This window comes from Protopterus annectens, chromosome 10.part0 (assembly GCF_019279795.1).
Source record: "Protopterus annectens isolate FY-2018-M chromosome 10.part0, PAN1.0, whole genome shotgun sequence".
Lineage (NCBI taxonomy): Eukaryota > Metazoa > Chordata > Ceratodontiformes > Protopteridae > Protopterus > Protopterus annectens.
The window spans coordinates 1,181,517,998-1,181,545,939 of NC_056744.1; the positions used below are offsets into that span (position 1 = coordinate 1,181,517,998).

The 27,942-nt window shown below is 38.3% G+C and overlaps 1 protein-coding gene across 1 annotated transcript in view; it reads right to left on the reverse strand.

Annotated features, from left to right (window-relative positions):
- Positions 1 to 27,942, reverse strand: part of LOC122813553 (riboflavin-binding protein-like) — a 169,190-nt gene that overhangs the window by 105,995 nt on the left and 35,253 nt on the right. The window contains exon 3 of the mRNA XM_044085934.1: positions 3,608 to 3,707. Coding sequence (XP_043941869.1) covers positions 3,608 to 3,707 — 100 coding nt within the window. The remainder of the gene's footprint in view (positions 1 to 3,607; positions 3,708 to 27,942) is intronic.

Here is a 27,942-nt window from a genome sequence, read left to right on the forward strand (position 1 = left end):
CTACCTAAGGGAATGCTTGGGGTTATCAAGGAATAGTAGAAAAGCATTGAACTTCTGTAGGAGAATATAGAGGAATGTGAGACAGTAGTACTTGCCTGAGCTAGACTGACAAATTATATTATAGCAAACACTAGATATTCTTAGAGGGACAGTCCTAGGGATTTTTTGTTTTGATTCAGCCTTTGTTTACATTTCAGGTTTGCCTTTCTGAGCATGCTCACCTTTGGCTGAGGGGGTGGGGGAAGGGTGCCTGAAGGAAGTTTCAAAGGTGTTAGCCAAATTCCATCTCAAATTGCATTTGTACTGACAACAGCTCTCCCTGTGAGACATTTATTAGTTTAATCTGTGCATTTTACCTACTGAGAAAAGTAGCCTTTCAGGCATTGTATGACCTGACTGCTGCTGTTAATCTAAAAAACACATCAGTAATGCAAGACTTTTAAAACATTAGTAAACAGAGTTTTTCTTTAAATTCATATTTTATTCTGTGGTGATTGTGAATCCTGGCCATCAACATCAATTTTATGACATGGCTTCTACCTACCTATAGAAATCATCTGAGTCTGGCAAACAGTAGTGGAAACCATATTCCTCTTTCTGATTTTTGAATACAAGCCTGGTGTAGTGACTTTCGGACCTGCTAGTAATTCCATAGAAAGCGAGTGTGTGACAGAATGTTGGAGCATTAGTAGACACACTCTTCTGTTCCTTTCTCAGCTTCTAGCTTGATATGTGCTGATTTCTGAGTACTGTTAGACAAATGCACTATTTTTTAAGAGCGGAGTGTTTGTACATCTGTAGAAGCATGAGTGATGCAAAATTTTAAAATTATTATAAACCGATGTCCCTTTTCCCTGGCACAGCTTCTTTATTTTAAATATGAGCCAGGAGTTGGGGGTATAGTTCCCCAATACAATGCAACTCAGAGAGGAACACAAATCCAAAGATTAGTTTATCCTGGGAGCTGAAACATGACTGGAACCGTGGATTTACAGGATATTTAAAAGTAAAATGACACTTTGTGTGGGACTCAAAGTGACATATCGAAGTGGGCGTGACTTCTGTCAGCTTAACTCGAACCCAAATTTTAAACACTGGGATTGTCCCTTTAAGAACAACCTGGACACTCATTCTTGAGGATGTTTTAATATATTGGCAGACTGGAAGGGCAATATTGCCTGTGTCTGAAATATTTATATGTATGCATGCGTACTTTTCTTAGTTATTATATGGTAGTTTAGCCTGTTCTTTTTTGCTAGCATTATCTTAATTTTAAATGTAGTTAGTTATTTTATGCACTACAGAGCAACAAACCAGTCCACATTCCACAAATTATCTTGGAAAGTTCTTTTCTATCTGCACTTTACAAGTTTGTTCTCTTTTTTCAGATGGGTTTCATATATAGTTTGCATTTATTTTTGGTTATCATTTAGATTCATCTGCATATTTGTTATGATATTCCTTGCTTCTTGCATTTAAATTGGAGTCATTGCTCGTATACATTTATTGAACTGCATATGTTACTTTGCATTATGGTGACATACCTGTGTATTTGTGTTCATTGGTGTCTTGTATTACAATGGTATGGTTTGTTCATGCTATGTAATGTTCTCATAGTGAGGCCCTGTGTAGTCAGGTGTGTCCTATTTGTGCATATGTTATCTTGAATTATGATGGTATGCTTGTACATACTATTTAATACCCCCCCCCCACCTTTTGCAGTCTAGTATGTCCTGTCTTTGCATGTGTTTTCATATAATGATGGAATATTTGTACATACTATGTAATGTTCTGACAGCCCTGTGCCATACAATGTCTGTGCTTGTGTTGTCTTATATTATGATGATAACTTTGTAATGCTGTACAGTGCTCTCACATTGCTTATATGTCCTATCTGCCCATGTTATCTTGTACCTCAATAATACTAAACATACTGTAGGTGCCGTGAAGAGCTCTCACGTCTCCTGCGCACCCTTGTGCTTATACACTACCTTGTCTTTACAAGTTGTGTAGTACTCTTATGTAACTGTGCAGTCCATGTGTCCTGTCTGTGCACTTTCTATGTGTTTACAGTGGGCTCTTTCATGCTGTTTCATCTGTCATCTATTTGCACATATTTCCATATGTCACTTGTGTTGTATCATATTTTGTACAGCTATAATATCCATCATCAGCTGACAGATGCCTGACACAATGTGACATTCTCTGTACTTTACTACATTTTCGTATCATCGTGCCTGACCTTCTGTACTGCATCGTGCATGTATTTTTAATAAATAGCATTCAAAGTCTTTGATGTATGTTGTACGTGTGTAGTTTCCCAGTATGGCAAATTCAACTGCAGTGGTAAAGGTAGCAGTTTTAATAACTCGTTATCATTTCATGATAAATGCCATGCCTTTCTTTGAGTATCACCTGCCCATCTTGTGGAGCTGCACACTTTAGGATTTAAAGACCCTCTATTTTATCCATCACATGCCATGTATACTTCATACAGATTCCATACATAGTGGTTCAACTGCCCTGCTCAATGCCTAACAGCAGCAAAGCTTGTATGTGAAACCATTTAAGAGCCTCAAGATGATGTTTGTTGAACTTAAGCATGAAAGTAGGTAGCATTCCTTCTCTCTGACGAGCCTAAGATTCTCATCTTGCACTGTATTTTTGATCAAGAGTTTTGGAATCATCATTATGTGCTACTAGCAAGTGTGACCTATTTATTTGTGACAACAGAGTGTGTGCAGTGCACTGCAGTTACCAAAGCCCACATCTTTACACTGTGGTTGCCAATGTACAATGATGTATCACATTAAACACATCACTCCTTCCTTTCCAAGTGAAGGCTGCTGCCACCTAGCATTTCTATACAACATTTCTCCATCCATCTTCAAATGACCAGAGCTTATTTCTGCACTCATGTCCCTGACACTGAGAGCAGCAAAGCTGATACTCTGCCACAGTCACATATAGCCATCCATAACTATTTATTTATGTATTTTATACTTTGTTTTCTGCGGTATCTCTACTGGGATCATTCTCATTTTTAGAGAAGATCCTGGGTGTACTGCAAAACAATCATATGTATAAACATGGCATAACTGTACATGCTGACAAAATAATAACAAACACATTTGAAATGAATAGATACAACAGATATGCAAAGGATGGGGTTCCAATAGGAAAATCTCTATCTAGGCTTCATTTAGCTTTGCTTGCTCTAGCAGCTACCCTACTGCCATTTAAAGATGTCTAAAAGCCAATTATCTGGGTTGGTATGTAAAGCAAGATAAGCGACATGGAGGAGGGAAGTTGGAATCCTACTGCTAGGTGAATGCAAGGATGTAACCCAATATTTTAAATGCTTCAACCTGGCCAGTCGATATACAGACCGCTTTAAAATAGCTTCATAGTGTTTTTCACCATACTTCACAACAACAGGAGAACATAATCCGGAGGTATCGTAACAGAGTGGACTACCGCAAGGCCTTTGTGGAATGAGTCACAACGGGTTGTTCTAAAGGGACTGTATGGATGCACGAGAATCGCTTTGCACACTGCATCTGAGAAGCATGTTACATTGCTAAACTAATACAGCAAATACTCTTACTTTCTGCTGACATTTCCGCATCTGTTCCAGAACATGTGCTCTACTTTCAATACAGGCGAATGTGCAAGTTGTTCAGTGAAATTTGCATGGCAGCAGGAAGCTGTTGGAGAAAAAAAATAACCTTGGTTAAGTTGAGTTCCAAAGCAAATGCCATAAACATCATGCAGTATACTTGGACGAATATGTATATTTACCCCTGAATATGTATATTTACCTCTGCATATGAAGTCAGAGGGCAGAGCACAAAGTATAGGATAGAACTAATATAATGACTTTTACATTTTTTTTACTTTATTAACCAGGTAAGTGAGCTGTAACATAGGCCCCTTATATTCACAGCACAGGCCACAAAGGCAGAGGAAAATAGAATGTTTACGTATAATCTTCGTGCAGGTAATCAAGCAATGTGTTTTTGGGTGGCAAGAGGAAACTGTAGTACAGCCCACCTTAAAAAAAAATTGCAGACACATGGAGAACCTTTATATTTCACACAGACAATAACCGGATGTCAGGACTGAACCTTTGAGCTTTGAGGCAGAGATCTTCCTACTGACCCACCATGCTGCTGACCCCCTTAGTATTTTTTAAAGGGCTCAGTGGCACAGAGAACTAAGGAACAATAAGTTATTTGTCACCTTGCTGGTGAACCAAGTGTTGGACTACAGACTGATTGCTAGGGACTGCCCAAGAAATACATGAATGCTGATGTAAAAAGTAATTTACCCCTCTTTCTTCTTCATTTGTTTCCCACATAAAACTCTTTGTCATCACTGATTAAAATCTAATATTTGACTTCCATGCCTTACATGTAGTCAGGAAATCAAACCCAACACTTGGACTACTATACAGGGCACTTATAAATGCACAGTAATAGCCTAATAACGTCCCATGCGCTCATATGTTGCCCCTATCTTTGCAACTTTGCATTCAACACAGCTTCCTAAACTGACCAGAGTTATAATAAAATAATTAAGTTCACTACCAGTGTAAACAACAGAACCCAGCATTGCAACACTATAAAAAAACTCATTTGGCTTGAATGCCCACATTACCTTAACAAAATAGCACATCATTTTTACACATACCAGACAGTTGCCCATTCCTTAAGACCTTTTCAGTGGTCGACTCCTACTAGAAAATTCTGCTCTTCTGATAAATTTCTGACCTATATCATTCCCTGTCTCTCATAACTCCCAAGGTGACTCCCTTTATACTAGTTATATTGTTAAAATCTGGAACTCCCAACCTGCCTCCATTTAACAAGTCCATCCTCTTCATGTCCACAACTGTACCTCTCCCATAGAAAAAACCTCTCCATCTCTGATAGCTGCTTCATCAAAGTTATTTTTCCTTCTTGTGTGTTCACATAGAATCTTGCTTTGTAGATAGAGGTGCCATAACCTTAGTTAATTATCTTTAAGTTCCATTTAGTGTACTGTATACCTTAATTATTCTCACTTAGCCTCAACTCAGTATGTCTGCTTTTATAAACCTGTTTCCTTAAATAATTAAAAAATGTTGTGTTTGCTTTCAGAAGATGATATGCTCTACTGCAATGTGATTTGCTCCAGAATGTAAAATGTTCCACTGCCATTTGCATTAATTATATATCATTTTATATGCTAATGCATGTCAACTATGATTGTTTCTATGGTATAACAAACTTTTATGCAGTATTCTTTATGTTCCTTGCCTCTCAATTAAGTGTCAGAGAATGTCCAAAATTTTATCTCATATTTTTGGTCTTTTCTTCATAAAATTTGGCAAATCATTGAGGACTGAAGTCATGAAATAATGACAGATATCTGAATTTCAGAAGTCATGTCTTCCAGGAAATGCAAGCTGATCCAAAATCTGTTATTCTAGCAGCTTTCTATACTTATATGAGCAATAATTTAAAATCTGCTCTTGACTGTGAGTCTCTGTCCCACCTTATTTTTGCCTTTGTCCAGATTTCTATCACTAAGAGGTCAAGAGGTACATAGCATCAACTGCATTCTACATATTTGTTTAACTGTAGACTGTTAGTTTTTCAGAGCTTTTTAGAACTTTTCTCCCTAACTCTCCACTAAAAAAGGGTTTCCAACCTGGTCAGATATTTCCGGTAGATAAATACAAATACAAATAAATTCCTGCTATGTGTTGAGATGTGAGGCGCATGGGTAAAGGTTAATAATTTAACATTATGCATAGAACAAAATATAAACAAACTAAAGAAGCACATTCTGCAGGGCTGTATATATGTATATTGCCCTATATTTCTCTTCTTGGGGCTTGGAGCAGCATGTCACGCTGTAGTTCTCAAATATCTTACATCAGAGTAATTCTTTCTCAACCCTCTCACCCTGGTGGCAGAACCCACTTTATCTCAAGGTTTCTTCTGTTCCTTGGTCCCTCCCATTCTAAGAACCTCAGAAAGCCTTGAACACTTCAAAACTCAGCGCCATTCCCACTTCACCCAAAACTGGAATTGCAGTTGCACTCAACCCACCTAGCCCACTAAGCCCCTACTACAAGTTAATCTACCCCATACTGACTACCTAAAACAGTAGCCTCACTTTGAATATAACATTACTTAGCATTCTTTATCTTAAATGTATATGTTGTAAATAGCTTTCCAACTATCCTCCTTCCCCTTTCTGGGGAAGATTCTCTCTATCGGCAGTTCTTAAACTTTGATGCTATTAACTAAATCATCCTCACTTCTCATCCTGAATGAGGATGTATACACTTCTTATCCTGAATGGTGATGTATACACCCCACCTTCTCTAGTTCTTTCTGTCTGTCTCAGCTCGATACTTTTTAAATAATGTACTTTCCACCTACATTCACTCCTACATTTGTGTTTACAAAAGTCATTCTATAACTACATTCTAATAAATAACTACAGTCAAATGAATAACAACTGTTATATTACAACCGTACTCTCATCATCTACCTCCTCAGTGCAACTAATCATCTGTCTCAACTTGTCCCAATCCTAATACAATTGCATCTATGAATATAATGTACAAATGTATGTATGCAATACATGTTGCTATTTTCTCACTGTACCCTAATATGTTTTACTATGTAATATAACTTTTTGCTTATTGTCACTGTGTATTATAGATATGTAATAATACTTTATTTCTTATTGTTACTGTGTTTTTGGAGCTTTTCTCCCCGGGCCTCCACTGAAAACAGGCTCCCTGAGCCCAGTGGACCTCCCCTGTCATCAAACTGGAAATAAATAAATAATAAATAAATAAATAAATAAAGCAAATCCGTCTAATGAATCCATGAAAGCATCAGTATTCCTGACAATTCTGTTGACTATGGAGGCATAACTTAAATGTGAAGTAGAAAAAACAAAATGAAACAGACCATTGAAAAACTGCAAAAAGAACTTTACTGGTGTTCTTGTACCTCAGCTCAATGCCTTCAGAACAATACATTTTTATCACATCATGCAGCCATTTTAAACAGTCTTCAATTAATTAATTCAAACAATTAACCAATTAAACATTAAAAAAACAATGCCATTTACAACAATGCATAAGAATATTTTAGAGCTAATACATAAAAAATGTATAAATATATAAATATGCATTTACAAATTTAGATATTCAAATTAATATCTAAATTTAGTCATCCAGGGTGCTAGTGCTCTATAATTTAATAAACATCTATTTTCCAATTCCAGCAATTTTTGTGCAAAATTGCCCCCACTCACTAAATGTGGTGTTCCCCATATATCCAATGAAAATGATCCACAACTGGACTATCCAAATTCTGGTAATAATGGCCACACAGGTAGAAAACGCACTCTCCAAAGCTAAGAATACAACATCCGTGGTACCAGATGACATCCCAGGCTGTGTACTACATGAACTACAAAATGAACTGGCACCTCATCTAAGTGTCATGTTTAATCATAGCCTCACCTCAGGCTTCATGCCCATTGAGTGGCACACAGCTACAGTTATCCCACTCCACAAGGGGGATCCACCTTGGATCATGGTTACTACCCCCCCCCCCATCAGTCTGATGAGCCTGATCTGCAAGGCCATGGAACGTATTATCATGTAACTTATAAACGAAGACAGGAAAAAAGATGTCATTGTTCCCCTCTACTCAACATTCATTAGACCCATTACAGAGTACAACGCCCCTTTTGTAATGTACCTCACAAGACATCTGCAGCAGCTGGAAAGGCCACAGAAGTACCTCACAAAGAGGATTACTGTCCTCAAACAAATGCCCTACACTGACCACCTCAAAAAACTCCAGCTTTACTCCGTAGCATATCACCTACTCCGAGGTGATCTCTGCCTAATATATAAAGCTATGTCAAACCCAGAACTGTTGGACATGCTACACCTAAAGAAATCCCAATCCCTCCAAGCTACATGCTCTAGGGACCGAAACCTTGTCACCACAATAAACAGGACATGCTGGGGGGATAGAGTCCTGCCCCAGAGACTTCCCATACTCTGGAACAGGCTACCCATCTATGTCAAGCAAAGTTCTTCATTAGCACTCTTCAAGAAAAATCTTGATGAGTGGATGGGAAATAGGAAATACATCCCAGGGATCACTTCTATGTCTCTGCTCGACAGTGGCACAGAAAAATAACTTTCTTGGGTGGCGTAAGCCAGGGAACCTTGTTGGCTAGGCTTACGTAGGCCCTTGGGCTGATAGCCTAGTACCTACCTATGAACTGTCTTAGTATCAGAACATTAATCTGACTAACAGTAGTATGTACTGACAATATTTTTTGTTTGTTTTGTATATTTGCCATATTTAGTCAGTTACTTACTTACATGGATATGTTTGTTTGTTTTTTAACCAGGGGAATGAACTGGTCTGAGGATCCTTTCCAACCATTTTTGGCTCAAAGCACAAATACAAGAGAATATAGTAAAATAATTTCCTATTATTTAGTGTACAGGTATTATCTGAACCAAAGATGAGAGCAAACACAAATACATATTTTTGGCTATTGTAAAGACAGTAAAACACATTAGGTATATGACCATTTAAATATATAGGTTCATAGGTTCATAGGTTCATACTAGGCTATCTGCCTTGGGGCGATTATAAGCCTAGCCCGATTCTGTATGGCTTACGCCACCCCTTGATTTGAGTATACTGTGCCCTTTTTAAGGTTTAGTTTACTGTGCCTCTGTCTAATAGTGACACGGGAGTAATCCCTGGGACAAACCTACGATCCCCCATCCACCTATCGAGATTCTTCTTGAAGAGATTCAGTGAGGTGCTCTGCCTCACATGAACTGGAATTCTATTCCAGAGCGAAGGGAGCCTCTGGGTTATGAACCTGTCCCTCCAGTAAGTTCTATTTATTTCTGTGCTGAGGTTCAAGTCCCTCGAGCATGTGGCTCTAAGGGATTTAGATTTACTGAGGTGGAGCATGTCTATTAATTCTGGATTTGACATAGCTTTGTATGTCAGGCATAGATCGCCTTGAAGTAGGCAGTATGCAACTGAGTAGAGCTGGAGGTTTTTTTAACCGAGCAGCATATGGCATCTGTTTGAGACCCTTGATCCTCTTGGTGAGATACTTTTGGGGTCTTTCTAATTGCTGCAGGTGTCAGGTAAGGTATCCCAAAAGGGGCATTGTATTCTATGATGGGCCTGATGAGGGATGAATAAAGGGGCACGATTACCTCTCTTGATCTAGATGTGAAACCCTTCGTGATGAGGTGGGCTATGTAGAAGGTCTTTCTAACCACTTTGGCAATGTGGTTTTCAAAGGAGAGATTGCTATCAACTTGGGTCCCCAGGTCCCTAATAACTTTCTCTGTACTTAATGGGTTTCTGCCTATGTGGTAATTTGTGGGCACATTATTTTTGCCAAAGAGTATGACTATACATTTTTTGGCATTTAGCTTTAAACCATGGCACTGGCACCAGTTATCTGTCTCTGTGAGACCTTTCTGAAGGATGTTTGTGTCAGCTGGAGAGTTGATTATGGCGCCCAGTTTGCAGTCATCTGCAAACTTGGTGAGCCATAGTCCTTCCACGTTTGCCTGTACCTCAGAAATGTATATACTGAACAAGAGTGGTCCCAGGACAGAACCCTGTGGGACGCCGCTTGTGACCGGTTTCGAGTCTGACATGGCTCCAGCAACTCTCACTCTGTGGGTTCTGTCTTTGAGCCAGTTTGCGACCCATCTTGTGACATAGGGGGTTATATTTAGGCTGGATAGCTTATCTATGATGCCCGAGTGGGGTATTGTGTCAAATGCCTTTGCAAGGTCCAGATAGGCTGTGTGGACTACCTTCCCTTCATCTATGGCTTTGGTGACTGTTTCGAAGAAGTCAACCAGGTTCAAAAGGCAGGATCTGCCCTTGACAAAGCCGAACTGGGTAGGATCTAGTGTCTGTAGGTCCCCAATGTCTTTGTTTATGAGCTCCATGATGATCCTCTCCATAGCCTTGAAGACTAAGCTAGTCTGGCTTATGGGGCAATAGTTTCCAGGGTCCGTAGAGGCTCCACCTTTGTGGAATGGGACCACTGTTGCTGTACGCCATTCTGTGGGCACATGTCCTGTAGTGAGGCTGAGATTGTATAGCTGTTTTATTTGAGGGATTAGTTTCTCTTGGAGTTCATGTAGGACGCAACCTGGGATGCCATCTGGTCCCATGGAAGCAGTGTTTCTTGCTTTGGAGAGGGCAGCCTTCACCTGAGCATCAGAGATGTTTGGGAGGCAGCCCTCTGCCGGGATAGATACTTGCTCTTTGGGGGGGGGGGGTTTGCACTGAACCTGTCTGCCAGGATATTGGCGATGTCTGTGGGTTCAGTGTATTTTTTGTCATTTAGAATCAACTCAGAACAAGTCTGGGAGTTGCATCCCAGGTTTCTAACATATATATGGGTTTAGGACATTTCACTGAATGCACATTTCACTGAAACTCAAATGACTGAACACAAATCACTGAAAGCACAATTCACTGAAACACATTTCACTGAAAGTTATATATGGCCTTTTCCCCACTGTAGTGCAACCCTTGAGTTAGAATATATAGTAAGGGGGTGTGGAGGGTGTAGCCCTCCCACATATCTTAAGTATATATTATGTTCAGAAAAGAGTACTATATTGGAATTGCAAGTATCCATGTTTATAGTTTAAAATATTTAAAATATGTGGGGGACTACGCCCATCACACCCCCCAATGTGGTGGGTGGTGCCCCCCACACACCCCCCTTACTATATATATATATATGATATCTCCAGGGTCGCACTACAGTGGGGAAAAGGCCATATATAACTTTCAAATGTGTTTCAGTGAATTGAGTTTTCAGTGAATTGAGCTTTCAGTGAAAAGTGCACACTAATTTGACTTTCAGTGAAATGTGCATTCAATGAAATGTCCTAGACCCATATATATATATATGTATATATATATATATATATATATATATATATATATATATATATTTTTTTTATATATATATATATATATATATATATATATATATATATATATTTATTTTATATATATATATATATATATATATATATATATATATATATATATATACATACATACATATATTAGATATGTACACATTGAGAATTATACAGTGATGTAAAACTGGGAAAAGGTAAAGGGGTGATTACAACAAGGATGTGAAAAATCAGGAGTGTGCATATAACTGGAAGGAAAAAGTTATGGTCGAAGGCCTATGCATATATAGGGTCACCCTTTACCCCAGAAATAAATAAATGAAATAACAATGTTTCTGGAGGAATATTTTGAGCTGCTTCTAAAAACCTGGATGAATATAAATTTGTCTTAATTCATCAGATAAGGAATGCCAGGTTGCCAGCGTAGATTTAGAAAATGTATTTTCATGTATAGCCTATTGCAAGAGAGGTCTATTGAAAAATAAAGCACACTGGTTTCTAAGCAGATGATCTGAAAAGTGGGGGTTTAGGTTACTCTTAAGAGGTAGGCAGTATGAGTCATGAAGGATCTTGTAGATTAAAATGCTAAGAAGTAAGGGTGATTTCTGTTTAATGGTTATCCAGTTAGTTTTAGTAACTATTACTCCACCAGTCAAAATGTGGAAATTAGTAACCCAGAACTGTTCTGGGTTCCCATCATTAAACTGTTAAATCCAGGCAAGCTACATATCCATCACTAAAAAATCAGAAACAAAATGATACCATAACCAGCCAATTCAATAACCAGTTTATACAGACTGTACAGTCATTATCCAGCTAGGTATCTAATCAAGCTCCTGATATTCCTACTCAATCAATCAGATAACCTCCTTCAGTGTTTCTCCTCCCAACTAGTTCACACAGATACCATCAAAAATACCTCAATAAATTAAAGTCTACTACAATTGCCCCTAACAATCTATCTGGTGAATATTTCAAGATAGCAGCTGAAAGCTATTGCATATCCAGTTTCATTTCTGATAAATCGATCCACATCTCAAAATAAAGTCCCCTCACTATGGAAAAATAATTTATTATTCCACTGTACAAGGGTGGAATCAATATAGATCTTTCAAACAGTGCCTCAATAGATATCTTCAACCCCCTATCAAAAATATTAGAAAAATGAATTCATCTTGATCTTCTCAACCATATAATAGTTAGCCAGCTTCTGTATTCAACCCATCATGGCTTCCATCCTCATAACAGCACAATTACTGCTTTGCTGAATTTTGTTAATACGGTCAACAAACATAAAAATTCTGGAAGCCTTGTCTCCTCCACCCTCTTAGACTTATCAAAAGCCTTTGATACTGTCTCCAACTAGAAACTCTTATATAAACTCTCATCCTGGGAGTCGCCAACTCTTCACTCCAGTGGTTCCATAGCTATCCCTCAAACAGAGCACAAGCAGTGAAATGACTTCTCCTCCTTTGGGCCTATAACTATTGGTGTATCACAAGGATTTATACTAGACCTCATACTTTTCCTCATATTACACTGCTGTAAAAAATGCTACTCTAGGTGAATACACTGGTGATTTGACCTTAATCTGCTATGCCAAATCTCTCTCTAAACTACAAAAGCTTACACAGCAGTCCTTCGTATTGATTGGAACATGGCTAAATAACTCACAGCTACCACAATGTCTCAAAAAAATCTAAATTATTGCTCTTTACCCCAAAATAGATCTGAAATAAAACAATAGTATTGCCAATTGTCTCTGCCAATAACACCATGATAGAACAAATAAATCACAAAATTACTGGTTTTAATCACAGTTGACCAGTTGAAATTCAACCATCATGTATCACGTATGGTTAAAAAGTCATCGAAAATGAAGTACATTATAAAGTAAAAACCTACTTTACTGTCATAGCCAGAAGATGTTTAGCCTGCCCTTTCTTACTGCCACATCTCCTCTATGCTGTCTTACTAACCTTTCAAGTCTCACAACTGTCCAAACTTGAGCAATGTTACAATAAAATAGATAAATCTGCAGTAAGCTATAACAATAAAACGGGTCTACTTCACGTTGTCGTAAGCTGACAATATCGAGTCTGATATTGTCGGCACGACAATATCGAAAGTGAAGAACATTGTGCAAGTAAACGGAAATCTCCATAAGGGGAGATTTCCATTTACCTCAATGTAGTGCGGTCTCGGAGTTGGTATATTTAAGTAGGGGGTGTGGGGGGTGCAGGGGGACTTGCCTCCCTGCCTACGCCATTTAGTTTTTTGTTTTTGTATTTTTTTTTTTTTACGTTATTCAATGTTTTACTTAATCGATCAATAAAGTTCGACCTTTATTGATTTGATTAAGTGAACTTTTCATAACATGATATAGACGCCAATAGAACACATCACTACCCACCTTTCAGAAAATTAAACAGATTAGAATTACAATATCATCTAGCTCTCTATCAGCTAAGTACAATACCAACAATTCTATATAAACCAGAAAATTGCTCAGGCTTTAACAACTTAATATAAAACTACCCTCCCCCATTAGAATGTTATGATTTAGAAAAAAATCATCTAACACTGCAGGTAATTCTCTATAGTCAAACATTGCAGCTAATCTATGCAATCACATCCCACTACCACTAAAATCCATTCTAAATGCAAACTCATTTAAAACACAACTAAAACTACACCTATAAAATCAACAGATCTGCTCCTGTATGTCTTCAGGATATATGCTACCTTTATCTTCAGCTTGCAATATTGTCAAATCATTTCTCTTCATTCAGAATCCTATGCGCCACAACTTAAATTCTCAAATACCTGAATAGTTTCACTCGGATCTCCAAGCTGTATATATAGTTTTGTGATACTGCTCATCCCCTGACCCCTACCTCTATACTTTTAATATAACCTTTATAATAGCCATATATATAATTATCTATGTAGCTGTTTTATAAACCACCTCTTAACTGCAATATTAGAATTTTCTGCTCTACATAGTTCCTTTACTGACCCCCATTTCTTTTAATTCCTAAGCACTAATCACATGAATTACTATCTGTCTCACAAGCCCACTAATATGCCTTTTTAAATGCTCAATGTTCAGCATCTTCTAATGCAAAAGTATCTTTTATACATTAATGGTTTTCCTTTATTTCACTGAATGCAATTGCATTTTCAAATCAATGCGTGATTGTTACTATATATTATTTAATGTCTGTTCATGTATATTACAGAATAGCTGTTTAAAAATGTTTGTAATATGTTGGAGCTTTTCTCTACGGGCCTCTGCTGAAAAGTGTTTTTTGACAAAACCCAGTTGGACAAACCCAGTTAACAAAAGCAAAATAAATTAAAAATAAAAGTTTTGTGTATAGTGATGATCATTCCATTATGGTAGATGAATTAATTTTTTTTAGTTTTCTACAATAAGAAGGATCCATGGGCTGAAATGAAAACAAATACTTAGATGTTGTTTTCTTTTCTGGGAATAAGAAGAAGTAAGCAATAGGCATTCTGGCATCCTGTGAAAGAAATTTGGAGAATTTATAGGTAGTATTCAATTTCTGGAGTACTTTTCATAATCATGCTTTGATATGGAGCTGGAAGGATAGACTCTGGTCAATCAAAGTGTCTAGGTATCATTGTTCTTAACAGTGGGTAGTGATGTGCTATTAATAGCATGAGCAAATAGGTGTGAGGTAGTGGATTTATTTATTTTATTTTGTTTTAATTTATTTATTTAGTTGTTTGTTTATTATTTCTTTTTAATTTTTGAAGTTGCAAATAATGTAATATTGGATTTATCAACAGTATTGTTTAGTTTATTTTCAGAGAGTCAGTTCTAACAAGATGAGAAATCAGATTGCAATGATTTTTCTAGTACAGAAGTTTGTTTATGAGATGAAGTATGTACTATATCATAATCACGAAGTGAAAAGTGGTTTGTGGAAATCCAAAGGGAAGATGATTAATTAACAGAGAAAACAAGAGCAGTCTTAATAGGGAGCTTTAAGGTACAGCTTTGCTAGGAAAACCTGTATAGGAATTAAGGTGTCTGGGGGTATCAATGAATATTTGATTTATTTTATTTATTTCATGGTTGTTAATCAGACAGGTGGAGTGGTCTGAGGACCCTTTTCAGCTAAGTCCTAGACCAAGCAGGCAATAATATTATTCAACACACATAAGTACAGTAATTCATAAAAGTATATATAACACAAATAAAGCATAGTAAGACTATATACAGAGAGTAGATTATAACACGTTACATGGACTCAAACTATAGAAATATCATAAACAGAAAGAACATGTGGCATGAAAAAATAAAGCATGATGTAATTAAATAAAAATGTTTAACAGAACAACTATCTTTCTGTCTGTGAGATAATTTTTAAAACAGAACAGACATAGTATGAGATGCTACAGGTGAATGTTTTTGACATAAGAGATTATAATTAACATTATCAAATAACTTTTTATGTGTAAAAAGACAGGTCAATTTAAGAGTCCCTTTTCCATTCTTAAGGTACTTTTGGCCAATTGGAAATGAATGGCAGTGATACCAATAAACTTAGTTTGGGGTCTATGTTATCTGTCTATTAATATGTTGTAAGTCTGAATATACTCAAGAATTTACTGGTACATGAATTTTTCAACTATCTTAGTTATTAGGCTTATGTTGGGTATTGGTCTGAGGTCATTAGGAGGGATAACTGACCTCTGACAGTGGAGCTATGAGGAAGCATTTGAAACTTTCAAGAGACAATGGTTATGGTTACAAAAGATTGTAAATATATGATAGAAGTTTACTTATAATGTTGACACCATGTTGTAAAAAGCATGGGTTAAAGAAATAGAAGCATAGCTTATTGTTATAGTGAGGGGACATAAAGAGTTCTTGCACTTTTTTGGCAACAATTGTTTTAGAATAGAATAGTTTTTTTCAGACAGAGTGTGAAATGGGTGTCTAGAATAGATGAGGTATGGTTTTAAAAGTTGGAAGGAAATTAAGTAGAATTGAGGATACAGCTTATCCAATAAGATTAAGAAGGTCATGCCGAAGAAGAGTGGAAAGGATATTTTGTTTTGGAAAGATCTTGGGAGTGCTTAATTGTCACCTAGAGTGTTTTGGGGTGCCTGACTTAGCTGATAGCTCTTCATTTGTCTTTAAACATTGTGTTTTTTCATAGTTGATAATTATTGAATGGTATAACTTGTACTGGTTTTCCATACTTTCCATGCCTTTTCTCTGTCTCTTATTATTTGTCTGTTTGGTTTATCCAGAGTGTAATATATCTATCTGTCTATCTATATCTATCTATATGTATATAGGGATGTCATTCACTCAAGCAAAGCAGCTGTCACTCAGTGGAGTGAATTACTGGGAATTTTGTTTGGTTGTTCCAGTCACTGAATGCTAAAATTTTGCAGTAATGGAGCAGCAAATATTTGTGGGTAGAGTAAGTGTGGATTTGTTATAGTAATGCCAAACTCTGTATAGTTATTCTGAAGGTCTCAATATTAGGATGTAGGAGTGTTTGTATGAGTGTAGAAGAGGTAAGCTACACTTAAGTGGGGGCATAGTTTTAGTGCAGTGTGTGTGTGTGTGTGTGTGTGTGTGTGTGTGTGTGTGTGTGTGTATACATGTGTTAATGTGTGTTGGCATGCATGTGTGGATCTGTGTGTGCGTGTGTGTGTGTGTGTGTGTGTGTGTGTGTGTGTGTGTGTGTGTGTGTGTGTGTGTGTGTGTGTGTGTGTGTGTGAGTGTGTGTGTGTGTTCATGTTGGTGTGTGTTGGAACACATGCATGTGTCTTTGTGGGTGTGTGTGTATGTGCAGCTTTAGCTGTGATTGCATTTGTGTGTATCTAGATTAGTATCACTGTTACAGAATTTCTTTTAAGGTAAAGTGCAGTGTTAGAGGGCCAGATTAGGGTCAGGATTAGTAAATATTAGTAAACTGGAGTTCAGGAGCAAGAAAGGACTGGTCAGCAAGTTGGATTTTTGCACTGTTATATTAATTTCTGCTATAAGCTTATTGTTAGGTGAAATTAGAGGGGAGTTTAGAGGTCTGAATGTCCATTGAGAGAATGCAGGGCAGAAGTAATGGAAGGAGAATCTGAAGATTTTTTATCAGGATGTTATTGAAATTAGATCTAAAATGGAGGAATTCACAGATGGCTTTTTGTTTGCATCCCCGAGGTAACCATTTAAGTAAGGTTATAGGAAAAAGGGAATTGATTAATGGTTATTTTGATTCTACTATCACAGGTGTAATTGAAGACTCCTACATAATGTTTTTGTGTTTATTCGTCATGTTCAATATATCCAGTAAGGTATTTTGAATAATAGATAATTTAGTTGGATAGGGGGCATAGAGATGTCAGAATCCATTTTCATGGTTGACTTATCTGAATGATAATCGAGACAATGCTTTCATTACCTGTTCATGTAATGTTTGTAGTCAAGGAATGTAAGAGATTATCAGATTTATATGTCAGTGTGATGGTATGATCTGTTATGGTACAAGTAGTGGTATATATTGTATATAATTGGTGAGAGTCAAATATTATCATTCAGCCAAGATTCTGTAATTGCCACTATTTTAGAGGTATAGTGGTTAAACCAGTGCTTTAAAGTAGACCATTTATTATTAATACTGGGAGAGTGCAGGTGAGTAAGAAAGAGAGGTTTAGGGTTGAAGGTATTGGAAATTGCTGCATCCAAGATTTGATTCAATAAGACAGCAAAGAGAAAGTATTATAATGGCAGAGAGCAGAGTAGGTTTTATAGTAATTGCTAGTAATTTAGTAAATGAGTTTTTATCAAGTATGCATTTGTCTGTGAATAGCATTCTTTATAAAGCTGAGGGAAATATATTTTAAGTATTGCCCACCATACTGGCATATTGACTAGAATTCATACAGGAATATAAGAGATTGGTACAGTCTCTGGAGAGGTGTCAGTAAATATTGTGAAAGTCCATGTATGAAATAATAGTCTGTTCAAGTCTCAATTAATGTTGATAACCTTTAATGCATACTAGGTTCCAATGGTGAAAATTTAGGCTGAATAACTACTGCACCCTGTACCAGTTTGTGTCAGTGGTTAGGCTTAAACACCATCCATCACATTATTGGATAATACTGCATTAGAAGTTAAGGTCTACATCACTGTTTGGCAGATATTTGCTGACAGTAGCTTTTTTCATACCCTGTCTGTCACAGAGGATAACTGAATCAGGTGAAGTTGGTGATTCAGTATCAAGATATGCAGACACATATGTTCCTTTAAACTGAGGTAAAGGAAGGAAGAAGAGAAGACATAAAGAAGGGCTTAACTCATTACATCCTAGTGGCATCTCTAGGTGTTTATGTATTTCCATCCTACTGATGCCTCTAGACATCTAATATTGCCTTCTCATATTTGTATTAATAATTCCATATCCATGCTACATAAAAGCTTTCATCTTAAACCTTACAAGGAAACCATGGCATGCATTACTAATACACAGGTCAGCAGATTATCACTAAAAGAGGCATGTGTTTGAACCCATTCAATTGTTAACTCTCTCCTTTCTCATTCTCATGTGTTCTCTTCCCTAAAATGTGAATTTATACAAATTATTTGAACATAAACTTTATTAGTCTTTTTTGCCACAGCACTGTATTAGCAAGTGAAGCCACTGAAGCTTTCAGACTGTAAGGAGAGTTAAAAAAAAACATGGAAATGTAGAAGCTGTGGTAGATTGGATTTGAACCCCTACCTAACTCATTTTTTTCTCTTGAGCTGTGTATTAACTAGGAATGCCACTGAACAACATAGATTGCAGTTGTCATAAAGCACTCATTTGAAAAGAGGGTTGCAACAGTGTGGAAGACTGAAAAGTGAGCTGTATTGCACAGACTCCAGCAACCAGGAAATCAAAATCCCCCACCTAATTTACTGACAATGTACACATCATATCATGGTGACAATGAATCATGGAAACTGTTATACTTAAACTACTAATGTTATTTCATGATTATATTACTATTGCTTTTTGATGTGCCTTGAGGGTTAATCCAGTCATGCATTAGATAGCTAAACACTGGATCAGCTGAAGGAATTTCCTCTTCCCTCTCTTTTTGCCATAGGACGGGAGCTGCCATTTTCTCATGTTTATACAAAGACAGCTACTTTACTCTGTGTTCACTCTTCCCACAAGATGATCCCAGAAATGTGTTTTACTTTTTTTATTTTTGTAAGTCCTTTGTGTGTAACTTTGCATGGTGTGGATAATTAATTTCAAACCATCTTAAAGGCTAAAAATGTAAGTAAATAAGGACCATGCAGTATGAAGGCATGTTAAGTTCAAAGAAAGATACCAGTGGTTTTGGACTTTTGATGTTGTTGTGATGTGCTCCATACTATGACTACATTACCAGGGGCAGTCACAGAAGGAGTCAGACTGCACAAGGCTCATGATGCATGCATAACAAGGAAAAGTAGAAAATTTGCAGACTGCAAAAACAAAATTGTGGAACAACATACAATCTTCCAGTATTTTCTACACATCATCACCACACTGTGCTTTGATCCAGTATAAATACACTAAGCCATTGAAGAGGACAGAATAGTAGCATTAACTATAATGTTCTTGCACATTATATTATTAAATTATTATATTAGTGATACAATTGAAATGCATAAATATGTTTTGTTAGAAAGTTCAAAACTGACAGAATTTACATATTGATGATAGAAATATATTATTTCATGACAATCTGTCACATAGCAGTATCAAAATCATTACATGAGAATGGATTAGAATACATTATTTTGTCATGGACATTCCTCACACAGAGCATTAGCTACATATGCCACTTATTTTTTCACAGGAAATGTGTCAGTAAAATAAAGTTAAGAATAACACAACACATGACAGCAAAAAAAAAAAAAAAAAAAAAAAAAAAAACTAAATCACACATCATGGAATTCAAATTTTTGCGTGCCTCCATCATAGTTCACCAACAAGAGCATTAGCTAACTATGCCCCAGAAGCTGTTAGAAAAACATGTAAAAAGATAAATTTAAATGAAATAGAATACACATGCAGACTGAAAACAAATTGTTAATACCACATCCCACCCTCATTGGATTTGAACCCCAACCACAATACATAATAGAGTCTCACTACATTAATATGTTGAACCATGGAAACAAGTTACATACATACAATTCACTTTACTTTACTTTGTGTCACATTTGTTTACTGATGTGCACCGATGGTCAGCTCTGTTGGGCAATCGCTGCCAGAATCTTTGTGAAACCCAAGGAAGTTTCTATGGTATTACAATGAGAAGAGAACTAACATTTTTTGGTGGTCATCAATAACCAGCTACATTGCTCTCTGCCAAACATTGCACAATATATGGCCACAGAAAGATGATTTTTATTTTATAAACCCTTTTTGGGTATGTGAGTGTTATGTTTATTTCTTTTTGACAAGATTAAAGGTTGTAAATGGTAAGATAGGACAGAAATGAAAAAGGGAAGGAAGCAGAGTGTAGAACACAAGGTTTGCAATGCAGGAATGCTCACTATGGAGGTGGAATAGGAGCATATTGTTCAATTTCATATCTAAATAATCTTGGTGTCTGTCATAATTATGAGTATTTGGGGAATGGCATAATTACGGTTTTCTCAAAATACACCATCTATAATGACCAATTACAGACAGTCATGTTAGTCCATTAGTACAATGATCTGTGAAGTTAAGAGATATATATAGGATGCAGTTTTTCATGGGACAGGTGCCCATTATTTTTCTTTACAGGAGAAAGTTGGGGGATGGAAATCAATGATGTAAGAGATAGGAAAGAAGGGGAAGCTAAGCAGCAGGGTAAGACAGACATAACTAACAGGGTGTGGAGTAACAGGGTCTATATTAGAACATCGAAGGTGTAAAACATTGAATGTTTTAATATCGAACCCTATTCAGCGAACGCTTGAAATAGCGAAGCTGCAGAACACCGAATATTTTCCTAGGGAAAGTATTCAGTGGGCCGTTTCTGCGGCTTTGCTATTTCCTCAACTGTGGTGTGAAGGTGACAGACTGGGTTAAGGTAAGTGTGCGAACGGACTGAGGTAAGTTGAGTGTGTGATAGTTAGGGACCTTAGGGATAGGGAGCTGGTAAGGTGAGTGTGCAATAGTTAGGGACCTTAGGGTCAGGGAGTGGGTAAGGTGAGTGTATGTTAGATAGGGACCTTAGGGTTAGGGAGCGGGTAAAGTGAGTGTGCATTAGTTAGGGACCTTAGGGTTAGGGTTGGGTTAAGGTAAGTGGATAGCTAGTAGTGTATGTATGGTTTAGTGTAGGGTTCTGTGAAGTGTGTATGTGTGGATTATGTATTTTGGTGTGCTTGTGCTGTGTGTGCGTGTGTGTGTGTGTGTGTGTGTGTGTGTGTGTGTGTGTGTGTGTGTGTGTGTGTGTGTGTGTGTGTGTGTGTGTGTGTGTGTGTGTGTGTGTGTGTGTGTGTGTGTGTGTGTGTGTGTGTGTGTGTGTGTGGGTATTCTCGGAACAGCGACTTTTTTCCCTTGGAATAATCCACTAGCGTTCACGTATATCACATTTCGAGATTCCAAGGTCGAGCTTATGGTGTTCAATATTTTGGAATTTCGATAATGTGATATAGACCCGGGGTAACATCCTGAAACTTGGGGAACACAATGGTAAAGTTGCCATCAGACAAACAGAGGGCAGACAATCGTAAAGGGTGAATTGAACAGTATAACAGGAATGGTTATAAACACAAAAAAAAGGTAAACACAGAGTTTGGTGATAGGACTGGATGTTCAGAACTGCATTCTCTGCCAACGTAGACATGGTGGGAAGTTACTTCTCACCCATTACAATGTCAGCACTGGGTCCTTCCTCAGGGTATGAAGTCAGCACTGGACAGGGAATTGACTCAATGAGTTGCTGGAGCATGGTTTCAATACAACAAATGGGGCATTGAACCTCCTATCCAGTAGCTCCCCAGAAGCTCTGACCATTACTGATGGGTGAGAGAGATATTGCCTCCATTAGCACTGCTCCTGGTGGCTACTGCTGTGCCATCCTCTGGTGCAGGTCTAACTGACACAAGTGGTGCAGGAAGAGATGGAGGTGTGGGGGCAACTCAGGCTGGGAACCAGGTGTGCTAGGTTCCTGTGCTGGGATGGCACTACCAGTCCTGCTGCTGCTGCCATCTGTGGGGGAGAGAGAGGCCATACCAATGTGCTGCTGCATATAACAGTAACAGAAATGGACAGAAAAACATTTAAAGAGAAAGGATAGTGAAAAAGAGGGTGCAGGAAAAGACATACAAAAGCAAAAAAATGTTATTCTTAGTTATGTTTCTAGTCATAATACAATAAATGACAATAAGCAATGGCAACAGCATATGTTAATTGGGGGGAATTGAACCCACAGCTATACTAAAAATCTTATTCCACATAGATTGCACATGTTGAGCCACTCATCCACCTACACAAGAGGGGCACGTATAAGCAGAAATCTAACATGGCACACTCACACTATATTAGTTAGGTAAGCAGATACTGGCAAATGCTGTCCTCATGTCTATATGTTATATACTACTGCTTTTAATTGCTACTGCTGTCACAAGGCACACAGAAAAAAATTAATGACATCAGTTATACTTACCTTGGTGCGGTCGTAGGTGCTCTCATATCTCCGTGTGCAGAGATTAAAATAAACAGTATGAAGATTTGTTTGGTGCCATGTGTTATCACAGGTATATGATAGCATACTTACAGTACTGAGGTGGGGTCTGCCTTCCACTAGCTAAGGAAGTCAAGCTTGCATCACTTCAGGTCACTGTAATGCTGATGGCACTGTTCCGCCATACATGGAGAGACATTGTCATCATTTCAGATCACTGTAATGGTGATGGTACTATTCTCTCATGCATGGCATGCCAGTAGCATGCTGAACAGCCTTGGACAAACTATTCCAGGCATCAAACTTGTACTGAGAGCTGGTATAGTTCCTCTGCAGGAGCCTGTAGTCATAGTGTTTCATGAGGATGTCTGGTAAAAATCTTGGACACAAACACACTCCACATCTGTGCTCTGAAAGGAGCACTGTCTTCACCTTTACCATTCATATGTGTCTCTCCTTCAAAGATGTCAGGAAAAATAACAGTGAATGGGGTCCCAAAGAAGATCTCACATTTTTCATGCTTCAAACAATGATGAGCACCATGGTGAATGGCATATGTGCAATGGAGAGCAATATAAATATATATATATATATATATATATATATATATATATATATATATATATATATATATATATATATACTGTGTGTCAGTCGTACATCCCTCTGTCCACTGCTGCTGTTGTGCTGTTGCAACTGAGAATAAATGTCCAGCAATGACTCTAGTTAAATAAGCTGCGGTGGAGCAGCAGTTAGCATTGTTGCCTCACAGCAAGAGGTTGTCTGGTTCGATTCTCAGCTGGAGCACCTTCTGTGCAGAGTCTGCATGTCCTCCCTGTGGTCGAGTGAATTTAAAAGACATGCAGGTAGGTGCGAGCGTGTGTGGGTGTGCCTTCCTCGAAGGTTGGGTGCTGGGCTGGCAACTTGACACCATAAAAATTCACTACCAATCCTTAGTGGACCGGAGTTCTGCTGTGGGACCCCTAATGGAGAAAAGTCAAAAGACAGTTTAATGACTATAGCTAAATATGGATAATTATGAGATAACAATTGTATTTAACTTGACACCAGAGTGTGAGCATGGCTTTGTATACAGCTCTACACATGTTTATCACATTTTCTCACTGTGCAAATTTAGGTGCTCAGAAACACTGATTAGCTAAGCCTTAGTTAACATAATCATTGTGGCCAGAGGAGGGAATCTGCAAGATATAAGCACAACAGGTTCCCCAGGTTATAGCTGTGCTACAGAAGAAGGCATTTGGACTCAGTTCTGCAAAAAGAATTCTTGATACACAGCAAGTATATGTTTACATAAGGTATGTGTTATGTTTTAGAATACTATGGTAGTAGTCATAAGATCCATGTAGGACCACAGCTTTTTTCCATGCCAACAAAGCTATGCCTGACACTGGCAGACAATGACACATCCACCTGCAAACCTAAGTTCAAAGTGGCTGAGAATGTGGTAGTACTGGAGGCCCTCTGTCTTCATGATAGCTAGCTCTTTGCAGTGTATGCCACAGACTGGCCCTTCAGTGACCATGTGTGGCTGGAAGTTGTGAGCAATGTCAAAGCTCTGGGTAGCCAGTGGTGTAATTATGCAATGGTATGGCATCAAGCTACAGATATAATATGTCCCACCACCCACAGAGTAGAGGCATTTAGGTCATTACACAGGAACAGAGAGCATTACAGTGATGGACGTTGTCATTAAACTGTACACCCACAAAGAATGATCACTGTTGATGCCCCAGGTATGTAATTGTGATATAAGTATTTGACCCTACTTGTGCCTATAACTCCTCATGTTACAGTTTAAAATACCTTTCTCACTTGTGTCATATACGTATATCTGGCATCCAGGTGCAACATACATCTGCACGAGGTATGGGCCGGATTACAACTGCGTATAATTGTTGTACATTTGTGAAGATATCAGTTGCATGTTTAGTTTTGGAGATGGGTCATACTTACACTGGATATATTTTGTTTTGGTATATTCGCAGGTGAATCATTTTCTGGCACCAGTATTGTGGACCTCTACCTCCATTCTGATGTTTGAGAATCTTTAAACTCTGATAATGATGATGGGGATGAATTGGCACAATCAAAAGTGGCCAGAGTGTGTGTTGGACACAGGGCATGTGACCCCCATATCCCATCCTCAGAGTACGGACACAGTCTCTGTGTTTGCACATATCTAGGACATGCTATCACCTGAGAGTGGTCAGGTTAATGGGGACATAGAGGAACAGGTAGTGTGTTTGCCCCCAGTAAAGACTTGTCTGATGTTCCCACTAGTCATCATGTGCAGGAGCATTCACAAAAGGGGAGAGATGCTACTGGTGTTTATCAGAAGTGTGGTTCCTGCCTTTTTCTGAGGTTTTTGCATCATTGGCTGCCACCCAATGTATGTGCAGGGCCATTGTGGAATCACAGGCAAGTTTGACCAGAACTTTGACAGAAACAGTGAGGGTGATTCAACTATGCATGCTGACGTATGGGAGTGATTGAACTGTATGCCTGATTTGTTGGTTAGACTGAATGACACATTGGAATGTTCAGTATCTTCCCTAAGATGTTGGCCAGGGGTGAGGAGTCATCCTCCATGGCTGGTCATCTATTACATCCATTGATGTTAGCCAACTTATCCATGGATGAGTGAGATTCACTCCTGCTGTTCTAACAATTCCACAGTGACATTAGTTGTGGATGTGTCTGTATTCAGGAGAAGCCATCCCATGGTTGTGGTCATTGTCATGATAGCATACACTCCAGCAGACATCATTCATTATCTGGTAGTACATCAACATCAAGCCAAGGACATGTGACAGCCACTGCAACTCCTGTCAGAGTCAGCTCATGTGGACTGAGACATGCAAGGGAAGCTGAACTTAACCCCCTGTCATGCATAGTCTATACCTGTTCAGTAGACCACAGTGCAGTGCTGCCCTATGTGCTGAAGCTGTATCTGCACAGACATACACACACGTGTGCATACACACATGACCACAGACCCCACCCTCCCATTCAGCCTGGCCATTCACATCAATAAACCTCTCCTCACAGATGTGATGCTTCCCTTATAAGCATTTGCTGTTTTATACATCGCTTCACTCACTTCCCTGTGAAAGATGTGCATTCCTGTGGTCCCTTCCCTACCTCTGCAAATGATGAAACTGTACCCTGCCCTGCATAGTTTGTTACTTGGGAAGCCTATATCTGAACTAACAATTAAGTGTGGAAGTATGGAAGGGACCAAGGGAATGGGGTAAATAAACTGTGGTTAAAATTCAGACACTCGCATGACAGATATGAACAGGAATGTGCCTAAAAAAAGTAAAATGTTTCGGGAAGGGACCAAAGTGGCTAGTTATGGAGTATAAAAAAGTGTGTAGGAACACGGATAAAAAATTCATAAAGAAAAAAAGCCATGGGGAGGAACAAAAGGGAGCTTAAGCTAAGTCCAGGAAGGAAACGTATAGAAAGATAAGGGAAATCGAGTGTGGGTGAAAAGCAAATCTATCCATGCAATAAAATAAAGGAGGAAAATAATTTTACAGGTTGATTTTGGTAGGAAGTGGGGCATCAGTTTATATGAGATGTTCAAGTAGGAGAGAAAAGTCATGGAAGAATATCATTAGAGAAAAATGAAGTAATTCTTTATCTCTGTGTTATAAGAGAGACGGAAGTGAGGGCAATGTGCTAAGATAAAAAAATGGAAAAGATATGTGAGATAGAAGGACATAATAGCACATTGAGAAGGCAGGGCATTAGAAGGATTACATGAAGATAAAGCACAAATCTGATGTGACACCATCCATGTACTTAAAAATTTTCCTGCACTCTAAGAAAACAGTTTACAGAGATTTTAGTAGAAATTTGACCAGCAAGGAAGTGCTGTGTGAGTGCAAAACAAGCTTGGTTGCTCCATCCCATCTAGAGTTAGACTGACAACAGTGGTGGTGAAAGTTGTGAGAAGATACAGAGACAACAAAACGAGGTTTTTCTGAAGGCAAAACTTCAGAACTTAGACTAGCATGGCTTCATAAGAACAGTTGCTAGTCTTTGGCTGGATAACTGCAACTGGATGAACAAATGCAAATGGATGTGTTCTAGTTAGATTTACTAAGGCCTTTGATACTGCGCCATATAGCAGGTTACTTGGTGCGCTGAAAAGCCTTGTGGTAGAGCAGAAACTTTGGAACTGGGTGGTGAGATGGCTGTTTGGAAAAACTCACAGTGGGGGATAGAGGATGTCACATGCAAAGAAAGTGACTAGTGGAGTGCTGCAAGGATAATAAGCTAGGCTGTCACTGTTACACATATTTGTTTTAGATATTTCAGGATTATTGATAAGCTAAACCCATTTGTGGATGATGCAAAAGTTGGAGTTCATAGGTTCATAGGTTCATACTAGGCTATCTGCCCTAGGGCATTTACAAGCCTAGCCAGAGTGTGTTTCGCTTTCGCCACCCATTTTAAATGAATTTTGCTATGCCCTTTTTCGAGGTTAGTATACTGTGCCTCTGTCTAATAGTGACACAGAAGTGATACCCGGAGTAAATCTATGATCTCCCATCCACTCATCAAGATTCCTCTTTAAGAGAGTCAATGAGGGACTCTGCCTAACCTGGACTGGGATTTTATTCCAGAGTGAAGGGAGCCTCTGGGTTATGAATCTGTTCCTCCAGCATGTCCTATTTATTTCAGTGCTGAGGTTCAAGTCTCTCAAGCACGTAGCTCGATGGGATTTGGATTTTCTGAGGTGCAGCATGTCCATTAATTCTGGGTTGGACATGGCTTTATATGTCAGGCACAGATCGCCTCTGAGCAGGCAGTATGCCACTGAGTAGAGCTGGAGTTTCTTTACCCGGGCAGCATATGGCATCTGTTTGAGCCCTTTGATCCTCTAGGTGAGGTACTTTTGGAGTCTTTCCAGTTGCTGCATGTGTCTGGTAAGGTACATCCCAAAAGGGGCATTGTACTCAATTATGGGCCTGATGAGGGATGAGTAAAGAGGCACGATGACCTCCCCTGATCTAGATGTGAATCCCTTCATGATTAGGTGGGCTATATAAAATGTTTTTCTAACCACTTTGGCCACGTGGTTGTCAAATGAGAGATTGCTATCAACTTGGGTCCCCAGGTCCCTAATTACTTCTTCCATACTTAATGGATTACCATCTATGTGGTAATTTGTG